This window comes from Lolium rigidum, chromosome 7 (genome assembly GCF_022539505.1).
Source record: "Lolium rigidum isolate FL_2022 chromosome 7, APGP_CSIRO_Lrig_0.1, whole genome shotgun sequence".
NCBI lineage: Eukaryota > Viridiplantae > Streptophyta > Magnoliopsida > Poales > Poaceae > Lolium > Lolium rigidum.
Genome location: NC_061514.1, coordinates 146,328,362 through 146,346,423, shown reverse-complemented (window position 1 = coordinate 146,346,423; position 18,062 = coordinate 146,328,362). Strand labels below are relative to the sequence as shown.

At 45.9% G+C, this 18,062-nt stretch overlaps 1 protein-coding gene, 1 long non-coding RNA gene and 1 pseudogene across 4 annotated transcripts in view; 2 read left to right on the top strand and 1 right to left on the bottom strand.

Annotated features, from left to right (window-relative positions):
* The first annotated feature begins 1,155 nt into the window (after nucleotides 1-1,155).
* On the top strand, nucleotides 1,156-6,062 carry LOC124669758. 3 transcript variants are annotated; one of them, XR_006992314.1, is made up of 8 exons: nucleotides 1,156-1,287; nucleotides 2,114-2,343; nucleotides 3,022-3,096; nucleotides 3,171-3,244; nucleotides 3,336-3,401; nucleotides 3,490-3,600; nucleotides 4,121-4,311; nucleotides 5,243-6,062. It is a non-coding gene; the product is annotated as an uncharacterized LOC124669758 (long non-coding RNA). The 3 variants fall into 3 exon arrangements; XR_006992313.1 differs by having other exon boundaries at nucleotides 1,156-2,343; XR_006992315.1 differs by lacking the exon at nucleotides 4,121-4,311 and having other exon boundaries at nucleotides 1,156-2,343.
* Nucleotides 6,063-11,189: 5,127 nt separating this feature from the next.
* LOC124669754 lies at nucleotides 11,190-13,538 on the top strand (annotated as a pseudogene).
* Nucleotides 13,539-17,200: 3,662 nt separating this feature from the next.
* LOC124670133 (sucrose nonfermenting 4-like protein) overlaps nucleotides 17,201-18,062 on the bottom strand; it is a 47,355-nt gene continuing 46,493 nt past the window's right edge. Inside the window, exon 10 of the mRNA XM_047206636.1 lies at nucleotides 17,201-18,032. Within this exon, the coding sequence (XP_047062592.1) occupies nucleotides 17,979-18,032 (54 nt within the window). The 3' untranslated portion in view covers nucleotides 17,201-17,978. The remainder of the gene's footprint in view (nucleotides 18,033-18,062) is intronic.

Genomic DNA, 18,062 nt, shown 5'->3' with positions numbered 1-18,062 from the left:
CGCGAGGCGCCGGCGCGTCCGATTCACGCCCTTGGCCAAGGAGGCGGCATGAGGTTGCCGGTGCTTCTATTGGGCTCGAAAAATCACCGGCGCCATTTGGGGCGCGCCGGGGCGAGCCCATTTTCGCTCCCGGCCCCAAATCTCTATCGGGGCCGTTATCGGGGGCACCGGTGGAGATGCTCTTAGGTAGAAGAGCTACATGCATTCATGATCATTTTCTTAGATCGATTGTAGGCGACATGATGATTTCTACACACGCGTGAAAAGCAACATGCAAGCTATTTTCCATTTACCTTTCGTGGTAGCTCTCTAAATTCCCACTGAAATTTGTTGTAACCACATAAGCATACCCATACATACAGTATAGCGGAAATCAGGAATGGCGTCGAGATCCAGCAGCTTAGTCAACAGAGAAAGCAAGGAAAGTGTGGACAATGCAATTACTCCAATAAGTAGAATTTTCATCACTTAATTCAGAATTTAAGATAGGAGACAGGGTAATTGTCGCGATTTATTTCTCTGCGTGACGCCCATTGATCTCCTCAAGGGCAGGTAGGCGGCGCGATTTATTTTCCGATGGCACGCTGATTGATCTCCTCGGGCGTTTACTGGGTGTTTAATATCTTCTCGGGACCTGAAGTTGCCATGTCATGGATCCATGGCACCAAACAATTAACCCGCATTTTGGAGCGGGATTTTTTGGCCCAAAATCAAGAGACGAAAATTTGGTTAAGTCCAAACACAGCGCCATAACACCACTCTCTTTCTTTCACGTCTTTTACCCTTCTCAGCTCCACCTCCCGTTCCCCTTCCATCGCCGGCAAATCCCGCCTGGTTCTGGCGAGCCCTCGCGCCGCCGGCCACCGCACCGGCACCAACTCCTCCTCCTGCACCGTCTCCATGGCATGGAACCACCGTTCCGCAGCCCCCACGGGCCACGGCGATCCCTAGACCCACAGGAATCCGCCAAAGCGGTGCCGCCGCTTGGCTCCGTCGAGCTCCGGCCGGCCCTCCTCCTCTAGCGCATCTACATGCCGCCTCCACCACAACTCACAGCCAAAGATCGATTTGCTGCTGCCGGTGAGCGCGTCTGACCACGGCCGGCGGGAGGGTCGCTGCGGCGCCAGGATGACGGCGGGGAGGCACGGAGGACGAGCCGGTGGTCGCCTGCACCGCCTGCTTGTGCCGGAAGTCCGGCCGGAGGTGCTTTTGCCGGCGTCTTCTTCTTCTGGCAACCTCGCCCGCGACCTACTGATGTTGGCCACCACTCGAAGCCGCTGCATCCAGGTGAAGCCTCTCTCCTCCTCTTATTCCATCTGTTCTTGCTAAAATTTGTAGCTTTTCTCCCGTTGAACGTGTAGAGGAAGTCACAAGCATCTGAATATTGTTCAGTCTGTTAGATAGTGTTGTTCAGCTGAGCTATTCTTCAGGTCACGCCTAAACTAATTGTTAAACAATTGACGGATGTATGCCCATTTAGCAGGAACGGATGTACAGGATTTTTAATGTGTTCCAGCCTTCCATGTATATATCAGTCCTTGTATGCATAAGATAAATTTTCGATCTGACAGGACAATATAATGTCACCAAGAATTTTAATAAAAATCCAATTTTGAATGTCTATGTTCATTGATTTTGTCTCCGGTTCCTTATGCTGCCGGGTGTGTGTGGATGCACCAACAAGTGAGCGGTTCCGCAGCTCTTTTATGTGTTTAAAATTAACCAAAATAGCAAACTAATTCCTAGTACCTCTAGGTTGCATCTGTTTGTGTGTGAGTCGACACTCTACAGTCTACATGTACACGTATAGAAATTAGCCTAGTATGTCCATGTCTATTAGTTATCCATACCTTGCTTGCAAAGCCTATCTAGTGTAACATGCTCTCAGCATGTATATGCAGCAGATAGACTAGGTACCCTCGTAGTATGAGTTTGTTGCTAATCTGTTGTAGTACGAGTGTATTTTCCCCTATCTCCTTTACCTATTTATTACCTCATCGTGGAAGAATACAGTCATTGGTTCTCCATCTCTTGTAGTTTATTTGCTTCCTGTTACATTAATCTACATGCTCAGACTTTTCCCATTTTAATATTCAGAGTTCTGCACTTACAGGATCACTCACGGCAAGAGATCGAACAGCTGCGGCGTTTGACGGTGGGCTGCGGGAGGGGCTCTCTGTGTTGCCGAGATGGTGGCGGGGAGGCACTGATCACGAATCAGTGTTCCCCTGCCCTGGCTGCTGCTCCCTGCAGTATGGCCGGAGCTGCTGCCGCTGGCGTCTTCCGGCAACCACACCATCTTCTACTGCCGGCCTGCACTCTGAGCTGCTACTGCCTCGTGAGGTCTCTCTCCTTTTCCTCCATCTAATCTTGCTAAAAATTGCATCTTCTCTAAGAAGCTGGCACAAAGCTAAGATTTGGTATCTTGTTGCATGCCACAAAGCTAAGATTCTGGACCTTTTCGATCTCGGTGTTGTTTAATTGATTTCGATTGGGTTTCATATCCACAGGAACCGCTGTTTTTTACGTTGGCTCGCCACGCCTATCACAACCCTCCTCCTTTACCCGGGCTTGGGATCGGCTATTCCTAAAAGGCATATGCGGAGTTTAATGCCTTTTATTGATTTAATATGTCTAAATCTGGTTGTAGTACACCAGCCACAAAGTAGATCATGGATATGATTTCTCGCCGACCTGTATGTAAATGTTCAAACCTGATGTGCACTTCAAGACTTTTAGTAGTATTTTCTTGAACTGATGATATAAACCATCAGCAGGTCTGTTAAAACCTGATCAAACACGCACATCATCTTATTGATTTAACGTGTTTAAGTAGTAGGACAGCAGCCACTTAGATAAAATATAATTTGTGACTGATTTGGTATTGCCCTTTGCGAGCAAGAACTTATTATTTTTTTATTTAACGTGTTTAAGTAGTAGGGAAGCAGCTGCTTAGATAAAAAAAATTTTGCCTGTGTTTTATAAGCCTGATGTTCAGTTGATTCTGAATTTGTTTTGCAGGCAAAGCATGAAGCTTTTTTGCTAATAACCACAATGATCAGCGTACTGTTGATAAAAGTGGGAACATAATCCCTGGTTAGTTGTTTGTGCTTTGCTTGATTCCACATCTTATCACTGAGAACGGACCTTTCTGATATATAGATTTGTAGGCACTGTTATTGATTCGAAGAATTGCCATCATGCAGAGTTTGATTTCTATTTGTGTAGTCATGCTGGCATTCAGGTTGGCTTTCCTTTAATTGGAATTCTTCATTTGATGGAATGGGTTGATTGCTGACTTATGTCTTGATTCCTTTTGTATGGGCATGACCCAGCTGCATGTTGTTGCATGATTGAAAGCTCTCTCTTTCCTTTAATGTCCTCTGCTCCAAGTGCAAGGGGTAAGTCTTGTTTGTCCATTCCAAAAACCCAGCTGGCCATGTACTTTTCGCATTACTGTTCTTGACCGTGCTCCCTTGTTTATTTCAGCAATGGCTCTAAGTCTGGTGCTTCCATGAGCTGGCTAGGTTGCCAGAGTTCAGGCATGAAAGTGACTATCCACATCTGGAGCCTTCCATGATACGGCAGATGTAAAGTCTGGTACGCTTACTTATTTAGAATAATCTTATGCAAAAAATCTTTTCATTCCTGTAAATAACAAAATGCTCAATTAAAATTGGTTTGCAGTGGGATGAACGTGTAGTTCTTAAACATGGGTTGGTAGATGTTATATGTCTATCCCAGTTTACCTTTGTTTTTACATGTTCTTTTGAGGTTTGAGGTGGCATATCTGGTACATGTTTATGGTAGTTCCATGTTAAATGTTCAATAGTTTGTTTAAAAGGACAAAAGGTAGTCATTTATTTGCTATCTCTGTACCTAAAGTTGTTGGTTACTATCATGATGTTTGCTACTACATTTATGTGAGCTCTATGCATGGACACTTGTACCATTGATTTCTTGCGTCAACCGGTTATTCCTAGATTGTGGCGGTGTTTTGGTTGATGACAGATGTACTGGCACTAGTATAAGTAGTAGGATGTTTTTGATATTTTTCTTGTGATGTTCATACCAGCTCATTTGAATGTCTCCTTAATTTGAAGTGTATTGCTTCATGCAGGCAGTGTCTTGGGTTCTTTTCCGCTAGCAGGCTGCTAGTAGAGATGCTCTTGTGGTGGGTTTTGTTAGTTTGTGTATATATGGCCATGTGATGGCAACTGCCCTGCCTTGACATGGACTGTTTCTTCACAAGCGATTCAGCTTTGGTATGTCATGGGATGGCTAGGAGCTTTGAACTCTTCAAAATTGCAGGTTGGGTTTGTTGAATGTTTGCAAACGACAATGACTGCATCATGTAATGCTATTCAGCTCTATTAGGGTTCATGAACTCGTGAGTACAAACTGATAGCTGGAAGCCTGAAACTGTATGCATCAGTTCTAAAAGAAGCCTTCTTGTCTGCTTGGGAACACTAATAATTTCCCGATTTTCATGCACTCTTCTGATCATAATCTGTGAATTAGCTTTGGCATGGTTTAGGTAGATATTTGTTTCCCTTTTTCTTTTGGACTTGCTATTCTATCAATTTTAGCTTCAGCTGGACAATTCAATGGCTCGACTTTGACCCTTGGTCTGAATCTTTTGCTGTAATGCTTATTTAATTAATCAACACATAGAAAGCATCAGGTCGTTCGACGCTAGTTCTCTATAGTCACAAGTTGCTTTATTAAGCATGATATTTTTTTTTCAGTAGAGTCCATTTGATAAGAATCTCGTTCCTTATGTGGTAGCTTCAACTTATAATTAGGTTTTGAGTAGTTCTTAAACATGGTTTGGTAGATGCTATATGTCTATCCCAGTTTGACCTTTGTTTCAACATTTTCTTTTGAGGTTTAAGGTGGCATTTCTGGTTCCAGACATGTTTCTTGTACTTCCATGTTGAAATACTTTATTTAGAAGGACAAAAGGTAGTCATTGATTTGTTATCTCTGTCTCGAGTTGGTCATCTTAAAGTTGCTGGCTACTATCATGCTGTTGGCTACTAGATGTATGTGAGGTTTGTCAATGGACACTTGTCCAGTGATTTCGTGGGTCAGCCGGTTATTCCTAGGTTGTGGTGTTTTGGGTAATGACAGATGAACTGGCACTCGTATAAGTAGTAGGATGTTTTTAGTACTTTTCTTGTGACGTTCATACCAGGTCATTTGAAAGTCTCCTTAATTCCAAGTGTATTGCTTCATGCAGGCAGTGTGTCAGGTTCATTTCCCCTAGCAGGCTGCCAGTAGAGATGCTGTTGTGGTGGATTTTGTTAGGTGGTGTATATATTATGTCCATTCGATAGCAGCTGCCGCTGCCCTCCCCTGCCTTGACATGAGTTGTTTCTTTCTTCACAAGCGATTCAGGTTTGGTATGTCATGGGAAGGCTAGGAGATTTCAACTCTTCAAATTTGGTGTTTGTTGGAGGCTTTCCCCAGTTCCTGTACTACTGGTTTTTACAATGAACGAATTTGATGAGAAGAGTTGTGGTGTTGATAATTGGTTGTAGAATGTAGACAGACAGTTAACACCTTGTTTTGATTGGTTATACTAGGTAGGAACAAGTAAATCCGTAGCTGGTATGCTTATTACTGGATCATTGATTTCTTGTCTCCCGGGGACACTTGCATACTTATCTGATGCGTCATCATATGAAACTGCAGACTCTTGGCGGCGAGGAGGTGCTAGCCTTTGGAAGGTGTTTGTATTTGCAGCAGGATGAGGAAGGGTATCGCTGGTACCAAGATGGATGGATGCGTGGCAGTGTACGTAATGTCCTGGTTTCGATGGCTCTCTCACGGCTGCTGGTGTTTGTGTGGGCGACGTTCGAGGTCCGGTGGGTTCCTCCTTTTATGGATGTATTATGTGTATAGATGCATACAAATTTAGACAAACTTGTGACCCCCTCCCTTTTATGGACGGAGGGAGTAGTTAAGTAACTGTACTCCCTTTATTTCAAAATGAATAAGGTTCAATTGTTTCTTCTTTGACTAAGAATTACTTATAAAATATACAAAGGTTTTTGGTATGAAATTCGTGTGCAATGTAATGAAGAATGTGTTGCTTAATATTTTTGGTCAAACGGTGTACTCCGTAGTATATCTGCTGGGTAGAATTCGGAAATAGCTTGAAGAATGGATCGATCAGTTATGTTTCTGCTTGAGACCGAGACAGGAAAAAAGAAAAAGAAAGAAAGAAAGAAAGAAAGAAAGAAAGAAGAGAGGTGATAAAAATGCGCGTTTAAGATTGATGGGGGACTTTTTCGTTTTATTAAAGAGGTCAAGGTGGACTCTTGGTTCGCGTTTAGGATCCGCTTACATTAGTTGCATGTGGCTCGCCCAGCAACACACCATCGAGGAAATTGGTAACTGTGGCGCATCCATCAAAGATGTAGTACTATCGGAGTTGTGTGCATTTAAATTTCGTTCTGTCAAAGAAAAGCAAATTAAGCAAGGAGTAGTACGCGATTTTAGATATGGAGCGAGCTAATTAAGCGCACGCGCAAGGACCACCGGGCACCGGCCTGCCGTCTCTCGTCTGCCAGCTACGTACAGTAGATCCGATGCTTAAAGCGAAGAAGCGAGTTACCTGCACCCTCCGTTTCCACCTCCACCAGAATCGATCGCCGGCGCCCACGCAAACCCGAGCTGGCCGTCGTTCGCAACCCGCGACCAGTCTGCGGTTGGTACAACCCGTGCACGAGTCTCAATGCATGCCCACGCCGCCTCCCCATCCGCCCTATCATTCCCTCCCCAACCTCCTCTTCCTCCCCCGCCGCCAAGCCCGCCTCCCGATCCGCCGCCTCCTTGCCGCGCACGCTCTCGCCGCCGTCGCCGGCCACCTCTCCCTCCCCGATCCCCACACACACACCCTCCTCCTCATCGCCTACTCTCGCCTCCACTGCGCCCGCCGCCCTTCCACGCTCCTCCTCTTCCGCTCCTCCCTCCGCATCTCACTGCCCCCCACCCGACACTCCCTCCCTCTCGCCGTCTCCGTCGCCGCCTCCTCGCGCCTCCACCTCCCGCTCGCGCTCTCCCTCCACGCCGTCGCGGTGGCCCGCAGCCTCCTCCCGTTCCCGCACGTCGCCAACGCCCTCGTCTCCCTCTACGCCAAGAACGCCCTCCCGGGCTCGGCGCGCAGGGTGTTCGACCAAATGCACGCGCCGGACGTCATCTCCTACAACGCTCTCATGGACGGCTACATCAAGGCTGGCCTGCTGGGGCTTGCCATGAAGGAGTTCCAGCGGATGCCGCAGCGGGACGCCGTGTCCTGGGGCACGGTGGTAACCGGGTGCGCAAAGGCTGGAAGCTGGAAGCAGGCCATGGGGCTGTTTGACAGGATGAGGGCGGAGGGGTTCAGGCCAGACGACATGACCCTAGCCGCAGCCCTGTCATGCTGCGCGCAACTCGGGGCGCTAGAGAAGGGACGAGAGGTCCACGAGTACATAACACAAAGCAGGCCCCGGCCAAACGTGTTCTTGTGTACAGGGCTCGTTGATCTGTACGCAAAGTGCGGGCGTGTCGACGTTGCCCGAGAGGTGTTCGATTCGTGCCCTGCGAGGAATGTCTTCACCTGGAACGCGCTCATCGTCGGGCTGGCAATGCACGGGCATGGCGCAGTGGCACTCGATTACTTCAACCGGATGATGCTGCTTGAGGGGGTTCGACCAGATGGAGTCACTTTCCTAGGGGTACTGATTGGTTGCAGCCATGCTGGCCTGGTTGGCATGGCAAAGAGGATCTTCTCCGAGATGGAGGGCAAGCACGGTGTGCCTCGGGAGCTTAAGCATTATGGATGCATGGCTGACTTGCTTGGTCGAGCCGGCCTCATCGAGGAAGCGATGGAGATGGTCAAGAAGATGCCGACAGAAGGGGACACTTACGTCTGGGGAGGTATACTCGCGGGTTGTAGAATGCACGGGAACGTGGAAGCAGCGGAGGTTGCTGCAACACACTTGCTGGAGCTCAACCCTCAAGACAGCGGGGTATACTCTGTCCTGGCCGGGATCTATGCAGATGCTGCTAGGTGGGAGGATGTTGCCAGGGTTAGGAAATTGATGGATGAAAGGATTGCTAGGAGAAATGTCGGTTGCAGTTCGATTACGGCGGACCACTAGCATAGCACAGTATGCTGGCTGATCGCAGACTGTAGATTCTACCTAGAACATCACCACTGCAAAGTAGAAACTGGTTCAGTAAGAGGACTGCTACTCCTAGGAGCAGCAATGACTTGTGTCGACTGGCAAGGTACCAGTTTTCACTGTGAAAAAATCCAGTATTTCAAGATTTAAGGCCATGTAGTTTGAACTCCTTGTATAGGCCAAATCTCGCGCTCTGTTCTTGAGCACTCGGGCCTCTTTCTGTTGTGGACTTTACTCTGCAAGTGTGTGTGAACTGTAACTGGGGAAGTATGAATTCTGATAGGAACTCGTCAACGAAGAGAATTCCTAACATAATTTGACAATTAGCATGCATCCACACCTATCACTATTCTACAAATCTACAAAACAAGTAGTAGAACATAATGGGGTGAGAAAAGAGAACTCGGTTCTTAATGTTATCAGCAAGATTGCATTCTATCAAAATCTTAGCAACCATTGAGAATCATGAATTCTTGATGTCAAATAATTTCAAACTAGATGTTCAGTTTCTTGATGTTGATGGCACTTGGTTGACCCTGTTTGATTTGATTTTTCAGGTCATCAGTACAAATCAAACCATGTCAGGAGAACATCTTCTTTACTACTAAATGAGAGATGATTATGGTGGTATGTCATACACCCCTACTCCTTTCCGTTGCTTCCTCTTGGAAGTGGCTTGTTTGGTCCGCCAAATTGGTCCTTCCATAGCTTCCTCTCTAATAAGATATTTTTGATCCTTCAAGCTCAGGGCATAGAAAATTAGCTTCCACTATGAGCAATTCCATTACGTCTAGCGACAACGAAAATTCGCCTGAATACGTAAGTATTAATCCTCAACCGAGCCTAGCTTTTATTTTTGTTAAATACCAGCTTAATCATCTCAGACGGATTGTATCTTCCTAATGACCATTCAAAAAATATCTTCCTAATGACACCATCGAGAATAAAAATATCGATTCATTATACCGGTGGTCAAAATGATTGGATCAAATGATGTCATGTAGATAAAACGATGCACCTTTCAGTACAATGAAAACTTGTTCGCTAATTAAGACATTGTAACCAACTGAACTATACTAACAAAGAGGATTCCTTGCTTATGCTTTAGTGTATGAGTGTAAGAGCATCTCTAGTGGCTCGTCTATATGGTTGTCTAAACGAATTTAGAGGATCGTAAGCCCAAAAATCGTTCCCAGTGGCTCGTCTATAGCATCGTCTAAATTTAGACGACCTCTGAATTCTGCTACGCATCGTCTATATCTGGACGACGGAGCCACGACCGTCCAAAGCAAACTGCCCGCCCGCGAGCTGGCCTGGGGTGGGGTGGGGTGTGGTCGAGGCGGCGTCAAGGTTGGGCAGCTGCGGCAAGGGAGGTCGGGGTTGGGCTGCTCGCGCATGGACCAGGGTCATAGAGGAGTGGAGGCTGGAGCCCTGAAGGTTTGCAGCTCGCGCGTGGAGGTGGGCTGGACCTGGAGGTGGAGTGGAGGTCGTTGTTGGGTAGCGATGGGGAGAGAAGAGAGAGTTAACTGAATTTGTGCTAAGTACTACTGAATTTTTGCTGTTGTACACATTGTTTCTACTTTCCGTAACACAAGTTAACTGAATTTGCGTCTCTAGATGTTGAATGGTAGTTATAGGATACTAGTAAAATATTGGAGAGAATATACACGTCCTGGATATGGACTAGCCACTGAAAAATTGAGGAGGTCTAAAAAGGAATCCTTTTAGACGGTTGTGTATATTGAGATATAGACAACCAAATATAGACCATCCACTAGAGATGCTCTAATACTAACAAACAGGGCCGGCAATGGAGGACGACTTGAGGCGGCAGGAAGGTGGGACACAACGTCATCATCCAATCTGTCAAAGCCACTTATTGCAGACTTAAACTGGTGCATAGAGTTGGTGCAAACAGGGCTCAGAGCCGGCAGTGCAGGACGACTTGAGGCAACAGGGAGGTGGGACACCACGTCGTCCTCCAATCTGTCGCAGAAAGACACTTACTCGATGATGTCCATCTCCATGGCTCGGAGCAGAATGCATGAACCAAATCTTGCTTCCCTCTCCTTTCTCGTGGATTCGATTTTTCTCGAAGACCTACTCCTCCGAGAACAGGGAAGGGAGAGGCTAATGGCAAATCGCTGAAGGGAAATGAAGTTGTGGAAACATACATGTGTGCTGCTCAGTTCTCTGATTTGTGCTATGAGCCCAATCTGTAACTTCATGGATTTTGTATGGTTCATGGATGCATCCGAAAAATCATGTGCCCCGACTGAAAGTGCTAACTTGTAGTGACGTCTTCAGCACTTGATGCATGTTGTTTTTACTACCGAGAGATTTTAACTAAGAGCTAGTATTAACTTGAACTTGCAAAGATTGACGGCGAGAGTTATATACAGAAAAGTTCTGAACATCGGTGTGCTTCAGTTTTTATTTGTACGACATAACTCCAATATACCGTGTCTAATTGTCCTTCTTACTTCAGATCAATATAGTTCTGAGCTTTGTTATGCTAAAATTTATAATAGCTTAACCTGACAAATATTTCTTCAGTTGTTCTTTCAGTTTAGCAAGGTAGGCAGCTTGCTAGACATAAGTAAAATAAATTTTCACAAAATACGTCTAGCACGTTAAATTCTAAGGAAACTATTTGCAAGTATTATTACCTCTGTTTCATAATATAAGCCGCTTCATAATAATATGTTAGTTTACAAAAACGGCAGCGATAGTTACACGACACACGGATAGGAAGAAACACCCATTGACGGACTACGTACTACACCGGTACGGATCGGACAAAGTGTTGGACACGAGTCTATTTCCGAATTCAAACTAGGCTGGGACGTGAGCTGCGAGCGGCCTTCCCCAATCGGAATCGAATTTGCTGGCCGCGCCTTCATATAGGGGCCTGACCGCCACTTTCCTCCTCACCAGGGCACCAACGCAGCAAACACAGCTCGGAGCAGTACGAGACATAGGCATCGAATCAATCAGCGAGAGGCGCCGAACACGATGGCGAGCGCGCCGCCGTCGAAGAAGGCCGCGAACCGGCTGGTGGTGGAGGAGGCGACCCACGATGACAACTCCATGTGCAGCCTCCACCCGGCCACCATGGAGAGGCTCTGCATATTCCGCGGCGACTTGGTGCTGCTCAAGGGCAAGCGCCGCCGCAGCACGCTCTGCATCGCCTTCACCGACGACACCTGCGAGGAGCACAAGATGAAGATCAACAAGGTGGTTCGATCCAACCTGCGCGTCCGCATCGCCGACGTCGTGTCCGTGCACCTGTGCCACGACGCCAAGTACGGGAGGCGGGTGCACATCCTCCCGGTGGACGACACCATCGAGGGCGTCACCGGCAACCTGTTCGACTCCTATCTCAAGCCCTACTTTGCGGACGCATACCGCCCGGTCCGCAAGGGCGACCTCTTCCTAGCGCGCGGCGGCATGCGGAGCGTCGAGTTCAAGGTCGTGGAGATCGATCCGGCCGACGAGTACCGCATTGTGGCGGCTGACACAGAGATCTTCCGCGACGGCGAGCCGATCAAGAGGGAAGACGAGGAGAGGCTCGATGACGTCGGCTATGATGACGTGGGCGGCATGCGCAAGCAGCTCACCCAAATCAGGGAGCTGGTTGAGCTGCCGCTCGTGCACCCGCAGCTCTTCAAGTCCATCGGCGTCAAGCCGCCCAAGGGCATCCTCCCGTACGGCCCTCCCGGCTCGGCAAGACGCTCATCGCCCGTGCCGTGGCCAACGAGACCGGGGCCTTCTTCTTCCGCATCAACGGTCCAGAGATCATGTCTAAGATGGCCGGAGAGAGCGAGAGCAATTTGAGGAAGGCCTTCGAGGAAGCCGAGAAGAACGCGCCCTCCATCATCTTCATCGACGAGATTGACTCCATCGCTCCCAACAGGGAGAAGACCCACGGCGAGGTCGAGAGGCGCATCGTGTCCCAGCTTCGACTTTGATGGACGGCATGAAGGCTCGGGCGCACGTCATCGTTATGGGTGCCACGAACCGTCCCAACAAAGATCGACCCTGCCCTAAGGCGCTTTGGGAGGTTCGATCGTGAGATCGACATTGGAGTGCCGGACGAGGTCGGGCGCCTCGAAGTGTTGCGCGTCCATACCAAGAACATGAAGTCGGACGTGGACGTCAACCTCGGAGGTGGTTGCCAAGGATACGCATGGCTACGTTGGCGCTGACTTGGCCGCGCTCCGCACGCAGGCAGCACTACAATGTATCGGGGAGAAGATGGACGTGATCGACCCGGAGGATGACACCATTGACGCCGAGATCTTGAACTCCATGGCCGTCACCAACGACCACCTTAAAACGGCCCTCTTCGGTACGAATCCTTCGCGCTTCGCGAGACCGTCGTGGAGGTGCCCAACGTCAGCCGGAATGACATCGGCAGCCTGGACGGCGTGAAGAGAGAGTTGCAAGAGACCGTCCGAGCACCCGGTGGAGCATCCGGAGAAATTTGAGAAGTTCGGCATGTCCCCTCTAAGGGCGTCCTCTTCTATGGGCCACCGGGATGCGGCAAGACCTTGCTCGCGAAGGCGATCGCCAACGAATGCCAGTGCCAACTTTATCAGCATCAAGGGACCCGAGCTGCTCACGATGTGGTTCGGCGAGAGCGAGGCCAACGTGCGAGAGATCTTTGACAAGGCACGCCAATCTGCACCGTGCGTTCTCTTCTTCGACGAGCTTGACTCCATCGCGACCCGCAGGGGCGGGAGAGTGGGCGACGCCGGCGGTGCAGCGGACAGGGTCCTGAACCAGCTCCTCACCGAGATGGACGGCATGAGCGCAAAGAAGACGGTGCTCATCATAGGCGCCACCAACAGGCCGGACATCATCGACTCGGCGCTGCTCCGGCCCGGCCGCCTGGACCAGCTCATCTACATCCCCTTGCCGGACGAGGCCTCTCGGCACCAAATCTTCAAGGCCTGTCTGAGGAAGTCTCCTGTGGCCAAGGACGTCGACCTCGACGCACTTGCGAGGTTCACGGCGGGCTTCAGCGGCGCCGACATCACGGAGATCTGCCAGAGGGCGTGCAAGTACGCTATCAGGGAGGACATCGAAAAAGACATGGAGAAGCAGAGACTGGGAAAAGATAGCATGGAGGTGGAAGTAGAGGAGGTGGCTGAGATCAATGCGGCTCACTTCGAGGAGTCGATGAAGTACGCGAGGAGGAGCGTGAGCGATGGCGACATCAGGAAGTACCTGGCCTTTGCTCAGACGTTGCAGCAGTCGAGAGGTTTCGGCACCGAGTTCCGTTTCCCGATGCAGCCCCAGGCGGCAGAAGCTGCTGCCAATATCTCAGCGGCAGCTGATGAAGACGATCTTTACAATTGATCCAGTAGCCATTCTTAGAAACTAAAGTAGCATAGGTTCTGTTTTTATTCTGATTCCTCTTGTCTGTGACTATACATCATATAAATACAATTCATGATATAAGAAGCTCTCTGATGTAGAAAGGCAACCGTGTGTGCTGGTATTTTTAAGCAGCAACCACTGAAAATAGCCTGAGCCGTTAACTGAAACGTCGATTACAAACAAATACTGTTTCTAGTTTCTACCCCTCTCCTCTTTAATGCCGAACAAGATTCAGGAGGTCAACTGTCAGATGAATATAAGATTGATAAGTGAGTAGTGGCGGCCCAGAACAGATGACTAAAGGTCAAGTGTTTACAGGGGTGAACAGAGTGTATGCATTCGCATGAAGTTGAAGCCAAATATTATTTTCAGTATTTTTGTACGTCGTGTCTGAAACCTTGTAGGTCACGACAGTCTTATTTGCAGTACGTCTTGCAGAGAATTGTTTGTCAAACGACTCTCATGTCATATACTCCCTATGTTGGATCCTTAAACATTTTATTATTATTTGGAAATCAGAGCTAGCAAGAGGCAATTTGAGGAGGGGTATATTGTGTGCTGGTGTGTAGTTTTGTCTTTTGACTTTTGACTTATGCTAATGGATTAATCTTTGCACCGTTCAAGTTATGGTTGGGTTTTCAGTGGATTTGCAATTCTGAAGATTGGAAACGATTTTACTCACGAGTAATAATACTGATAATTCTTATCGTTGGGATTGTACCTAGGGAGCAGACTGATGAGAGGAAGGGTGACGATTTTATGTACTCTCGCAGGCATATAATTCCTGTAGACGGAACGGTGCTGAAGGACATGCGAAGAGAGAGGAAGGTAAAATATGGCAACCACCTGTGATCTCACACTCATGGTATATATCGATTTGGGCTTCTAACTAGTATAGGCAAAATTGTTGAATAATGTAACCAGCCGCATGATTATCATCCAATTTTTATAGTTCTATAGTCCTCAAATTCCAATCAAGCTGTTTCCCTTCTTTACCGTAGCCAGGCCTCATCAACTCTTCACAGTTATCTTGAAGCATTCCGATGCGGCAAAGCAGGACTCATCATGCCACCAAAACTCCAGGTGGGCATCCATGGAGAAAAAGGTTGCAACAGTACTTGATCAATCGGGAGTCTTCATACTTCCAAGGCATGGCCTGTTGTTGCCAAGATTCAGTTGTTCACAAATTCGTGATATTACAAGTTCATTTTCTTTCTCTGGGACATGACTATAAGTTTCAGAGCGGGAACAATGGAAGATATGAAGAACCCCTCCATCTGTTGAAACAACATTTCTTTATTTCATCCCAATCAAAATACAACAGGCTTTCATGTACGAAATGGCTACACAAATGTTAACCAAGGAGAAATGTTACTGCGTCTCTCAATGATATAATTCCTTGCACAAATCTAGTCATCGGTTCAATGACGACAAGCCGCCGCACCCCTGGTAAGATAAACATTTGTCAGAAATTTCAAACAAACTGCCAAGATTATTTTAAGATCAGGCGTTTATAGAATGATCCCATGTAAAATGCAATCCTCATTTGCTCCCTATATTAGCATGTGAATTTATCTCCAAACTCGTACCTGGAACAGACAATGTCTCCGTCCATTCACCTGATATTGCAGCTCCAAGGCCTGAAAAGTGGGGATACAGTGTAGTGTTGGAACATAATCACAAAGAGAACAAATACACTAAACAAACGCAACACATGGACAGATACATAATACATTAGCAAGAACCATGGTAAAGTGCGCTGTGGAGCGTATCAAGATGCTCTGGTTTCGTCTAAAGATGCTCTGGTTTCAAGCATGCTAATGGACTATTGATCTTCAATTATTAATGCAAACGTAAGTTATATTTAAATGAGGCATCCGATATCAGCATGGACAGATAACTTCATGTTCTGTTTTCTTCCTTCTCGACATTTGATGAACTAAACATCACAACACAAAGCTGTGTCATCTAATTATCAAACAGAACAAACATAATATTAGTACATCTGTACAAAATGTATACACATCAAAGGGAAGGCTGTGAGTATAGGCTAAAAACAAGATGGGAGGAACATACATGCTCCACGGTCACTTGCTCAAGTTCAATGCGAGTGTAAATGTCATTCTTCGCCAGAGCCATGATATCACTGTAGAAACAAGTCAATATTTAAAAAAGGATATCAAGTTAAGGAGTATCATATACAAACATTTGAAATGGACAAAATGGGAAAATTGAAAACGATATAAATTAGCTGATGGACAATAAAGCTGAAGGTTCTTCATTGAAACCTATGTTATCTGAATTTTAGACAAGACTGCCAAATGGACCAAACACTTGAAAGTAAGTTTGAACTTCCAGAGACAACACATTACGTAAATGAAATGACCTCACAGCCATCTATGTTTTAAATGGAGCGCATAACTGATGTGCAGATTGACAATCATGAACACACTTCACATTTAGGAGCCTGGGAAGATGTAATTGAAATGTCAAGGCTAGTATACATTTTATCCTTTAGTAGCTTAGGATGATGATCAAAAAACAAGGAGATGTACTGAGATACCAACATGCCAAACAAGATAGGTCTACCAACTCCTTTTTCTAAAGAAAGACACATTAAGTACGATTAGTACCACCCTCCGAAAACCAGATGAACCCAGCAAAACCTAACCTGAGATTTAGTCATATGATATTTAAAAAAAATTGAGTCCCATGATAAAATGCTTTGATGGTGTTGATGTTGTTGTTGAGTCCCATGAAAAATGCACTAACAGTATAATATGTATCTAGTAAAGGGTGACCTTTATATGATCGGGTGTTTAATACTTCCTCCATCCACAAAAGGATCTCTCAAATTTGTCAAAATATGCATGTATCTAGACGTGTTTTAGTGTGTAGATACATGCAAATTTAGACGAAGGTTAAACATGTTTTTATGGATGGAGGGACTAGTAGTTATAGTGCGTATCTACTAATAATTCTAATGGGTGATATTTATGATATAGTGTGTGCCTAATAAAAGTTGTAGTGCATATCTAGCATACTACTGGCCTCAGCTCTACAAAATCAGAAATTTTGTTACTCCCTCCGATTCATATTACTTGACGCTAATATAGATTTATATAGACATATTTTAGTTGTAGATATATCCATTTTAGCATAGTAATATGGATCGGAGGGAGTATGGTTTTATAATGCTGCATCATAACTCCTCTAATCACTACATTATTATCATATACACAAGTACACATCCCTTTCAAACAATTAGCTGTGATTTTGCTACTGTTGGACTGTTCGGGGATGAGAAAGACCGGGACTATTAGGAGCAAAGTCCTATTTTAGGGTACATCCTGTCACCACACAAGGATAGAGAGTGTTTGTTCAAGCCCCAGTGGGCAGCTTCATCATGCATAGTCAACTGAGCATACCCATACAAAAGAGCAGAACAGTATTGTAGCACAGGAAAGTAAATGCAAAGTATCCAAACCTGAGTGCATAGACATCAAGAAGGGATCCATTATCATCAACTATAGGAACTGAGCTCACTCTATCTGGAGGGTGAAAAAAGATATCATGTATCAGTCTGATTCAGTAGCTGTTATTTCATAATCATGCAAAAACAGTAATAAATATTAGCACATGCAGTTCAAGAAGGAACATGCTTAATGGAGAACCTCAACTTCAAAAGGTGAGCATTTCAAATGCAAGGTAAGTGGTAAAGTTAGGTCACGTCACATTTTATATAAAGTTGAATCATCTGTGTGATTTCCTAGATTTGACAGTACTAATCAATAAAGTTAAGATATAAAAAACCACCTCAATGTAAAAATGTTAGTACGATGCAGTTGTAAGCACTGTTACTTCTAATCTGCGGACATAGATTATCCACATTCATGGTATCCTCACTCAATCGGATATGGAGGAGACAGTTCATGTAAACTGATTATTGTTTTATAAATATAGCTGTCCAAATTTCTCTCAATTGAGAGTCTAAAATGTTGTCCATCTATTCATAAATACATGACCCTTACTTTTTTGTATGGATGTGTTAGGGGAAAATCCAAAACTGGTATATGATGATAATATTTCTCCTGAAAAATCTAATGATATCATTTCAACCTAACTAGTCTAAACTACTTTTTTATATTAGTCGTTACAGAAGTTTGAATTTCACCTTATGAATTGTCATTTATTTCATAGTAAAATTACATAACTCAAATGTGTCGCTGTAAAAGTTGACAGCTAATGGGTTGTCCGCATCAGCCTATGATGTTACAAGTAAGAGCCTTTTTACAAGTCCCAGGTGCATTTAATTCATACCTTGACTGTTGACTTGAAATTGATTTTCTGTACAATTTAAAAAGTAATTAATCACCTACTTAATTTGATTATGCAGACCGCAACCACCGTGTCATGTTCCTAAGGATCAACTGGGGAAATAACACAAACACCCGCATTTGAAATGTCGTTTATGTGGATGGTACCCGCATTTGACGTCTTGAG